This window comes from Suillus subaureus, assembly GCF_016647635.1.
Source record: "Suillus subaureus strain MN1 chromosome Unknown BJ212scaffold_488, whole genome shotgun sequence".
Lineage (NCBI taxonomy): Eukaryota > Fungi > Basidiomycota > Agaricomycetes > Boletales > Suillaceae > Suillus > Suillus subaureus.
Genome location: NW_024539044.1, coordinates 930 through 3953, shown reverse-complemented (window position 1 = coordinate 3953; position 3024 = coordinate 930). Strand labels below are relative to the sequence as shown.

The 3024-nt window shown below is 42.0% G+C and overlaps 1 protein-coding gene across 1 annotated transcript; it reads left to right on the top strand.

The window, feature by feature from the left end:
* Positions 1 to 213: 213 nt before the first annotated feature.
* Positions 214 to 1390, top strand: BJ212DRAFT_1307295 (uncharacterized protein; the record flags this gene model as incomplete). Its single annotated transcript, XM_041333848.1, has 8 exons — positions 214 to 270; positions 321 to 381; positions 480 to 499; positions 557 to 642; positions 699 to 709; positions 797 to 891; positions 1146 to 1194; positions 1341 to 1390. 8 exons carry the CDS (start codon positions 214 to 216, stop codon positions 1388 to 1390), a joined length of 429 nt encoding a protein of 142 aa, XP_041184945.1.
* Positions 1391 to 3024: the final 1634 nt, after the last annotated feature.

Genomic DNA, 3024 nt, shown 5'->3' with positions numbered 1-3024 from the left:
GAAGGAGTCTGTATTGGGTTGCAAGCAGCTTGCTGACCTGAACATTCTGCAGAGTTCAAGAAGATCCCAGATGATGAGAAGCTGAATTTGTTCAAAGGCCTGCTCAAAGTCTGCATATCCTCTTCTCAGTGACCTGCTATCAGATGCTAACTCTAGACAGAAATTGACAGCCTTATGAAGTGGCCAAACATTTCTGAGAATGTGTTCCTCAACATGTACAAGGTCCTTGCCAAAGTACCATATCCATATCCCCTGCTTGAAGCTGCTATTGTGTATCTCACACATATACTTTACTTCTCCACACATTCACATGTGCACAGGACCAAACAGTCAAAGCCACAGAGGCTCACATACTGGAGGCCAAAGTTACTCAATTGTGTGGTGAGAACACTGGGTTTTGACAGTCATCTAGCACTTTTGATGTGTTCAAATGCCACATCAAACAGCTGGATGTGCATATGCATGAGCTTGTTGTGCAGGGGTCCAAGATCAATGCTGTGTACGATGAACATATGCCTAATCATGCAGAGTGCTACGTGGTGTGTTGTTGGTTTAGGTTGGTGTTTTGCAATTGCACAGTGCCAATGGAGGTTCAGGGAATGGGACTTGCAGTGCAAGGTTACATTATCTAGTAGGGACTAAGTGCGTGACCTCTGACCATCAAATGAATCAAATCAGGCAAACCTTTTTGATCACAGCCAGCATCAGGGTGAGCTATGCTGCATTCCTTCCTCCACTCCCTTCTGTTCACTTCATTGTTGTACCTTTTGTCTTGCACACTGACACTTCTACTCAGACCATGAGATTATTTCCCATCTTGCTGAAGCTGACATGATCATGGCCAACTTGGAATGCACAAATAGCAGGGTTGCAACCATCAAGCAGCAACATGTAAGTTTTGTCAGCCTCTATCCCTTGTTCATGAATTTGCTGTTTTTCTATACTATTTATTATGCATCATTTTGCATGCATGCACCCCCAGTTACCACACAGCTGTCATATACTCTATTCTATTGGGTTGGCATATGACCACCTCCCTTCATTGCGATAAGCACATTTTACCCTGCTATTTTCCTTCCTGTTACTGCAACTTCTTCATATGTTTTGCCCCTTTGAAATTCAATTGACATTGACTTCTCCCACAGGAAGTGCTCCATGGAGAGATTGAGACATTGCACACTGGCAGTGAAAGCAGTGAGTTGTACGTCTGTTTCTCATCTTTCATTCTGCTTCTTCCTCTGCCCACTCTTTCTGAGTATTTTTGCTTGTCTATGTGCTCTCAATTCAACTGATGTGCATATATTTAAACAGTGTTGGATCTCTAACATTTTGTCTCTCAGAGCTTGAGTCCAAGTGCACAAGACTTGAAGGTGCTGTTGATGTTGCATGAAACACCACAGCACGATCAGAGGAGTGGATTTTAGAGAAAGTGGCTTTTGTTTTGAGCCCAGCAATACATGATTGATTGACAGGAACAATAGATATTCCACATGCTTGCAAAGCAAATGCTGCTCCCACAGAAGTAGATGCTCCAATGACAGAACTAATAACACACACAGACTACAATGAGTCATGAAGCAAGAACTGGAGATTCTAAAGGTGCATCTTTCCCTTGTGTGTCATTCTCATTGTGTCAACCCCATGATAGTACAGTGGCTTAAAAAACTGTCCACATGTTTTGACATTTTTCACTATCTATGATATTGTGTGAGAATGAACAAATGGCTCAAGGACATGGTTATACCACATTGTAGTATGGCTTCAGGGCTTTCATTTGAGCCCTACACCGTGGAAATTGGTGGAGATATGGTGGAGACATAAGGCTTATAAAATGATGACTCATGTGGACAGTTTTTTGAGTGTATATTAAAACTATATAAATCATTATTTATGACACCACAAAAATCATGCCACTATTATATAAATTATGAAGTGGTGTCATTATGTTATTTTATGACTATATCTAACTATACAAACCAGAATATCTCATGTATCATAGTCATAATCACCATGAAAGCCATCTCCTCTGCTCAAAGAGATAATATCCTCTCTCTGTCTTATGCTGGCCTCTCTGCTCACCAAATTTCCTCTAGAACTGGGATTATACAAGTCCACTGTGGCCAAGTTTATCAAATAAAGCCACCCAGACAAGGAAAACTCTTGTGGAGGATGTCCATCCAAGCTTACCTCTACTGACAAAAGGGCTATTATCCAACATATCACTACAGGAAAGGCTGATAATGCTGTCCAAGCCACCAATTATATCAATTCCACCATCACTACCCCTGTCTCTTCACAAACTGTGAGGAATGTTCTCAAGGCAGCTCATCTCAAGGCAGTAACAAAGAAGAAAAAGCCTCTTCTCTCCATCAAACATAGGCAGAGAAGACTAGCCTTTGCCTTAGCTCATCAACACTGGACTGTAGAGGACTGGAAGCATGTTATATGGTCAAATGAGACCAAAATCAATAGGATTGGGTCAGATGGAAAGGTATATGTATGGAAAAAGAAGGGAGATGGCCTAACAGACAGAGAGGTTAATGGGACTGTCAAGTTTGGAGGAGGTTCTTTAATGGTATGGGGCTGTATGGGATGGAATGGTGTGGGAATGCTTGCTGAGGTTGAGGGGAAGATGAATGCTGAGCAGTATGTGGACATTTTAAATGACCACTTGCTGCCTAGCTTGGCAGAATCAGGGATTGATGAAGAAGATATCATTTTCCAACAGGATAATGATCCCAAGCACACATCCAGAAGAGCTAAGGAATGGTTTGAAGAACATAACATCAAGGTTCTTGACTGGCCAGCACAGTCTCCTGATGTCAATGTCATTGAACATCTCTGGGGAACACTCAAGAAAAAGCTTCAAGCCTATGAAAACCCCCCTAAAGGAGTATGGGAGCTTTGGGAGAGAGTAGCAGTGGAATGGGGAAAGATCACAGCTGAGGATTGCCAGAAATTAATTGAGAGTATGCCTAGAAGGATAGAGGCAGTAATTAAAGCCAAGGGAGGTCATACAAAATA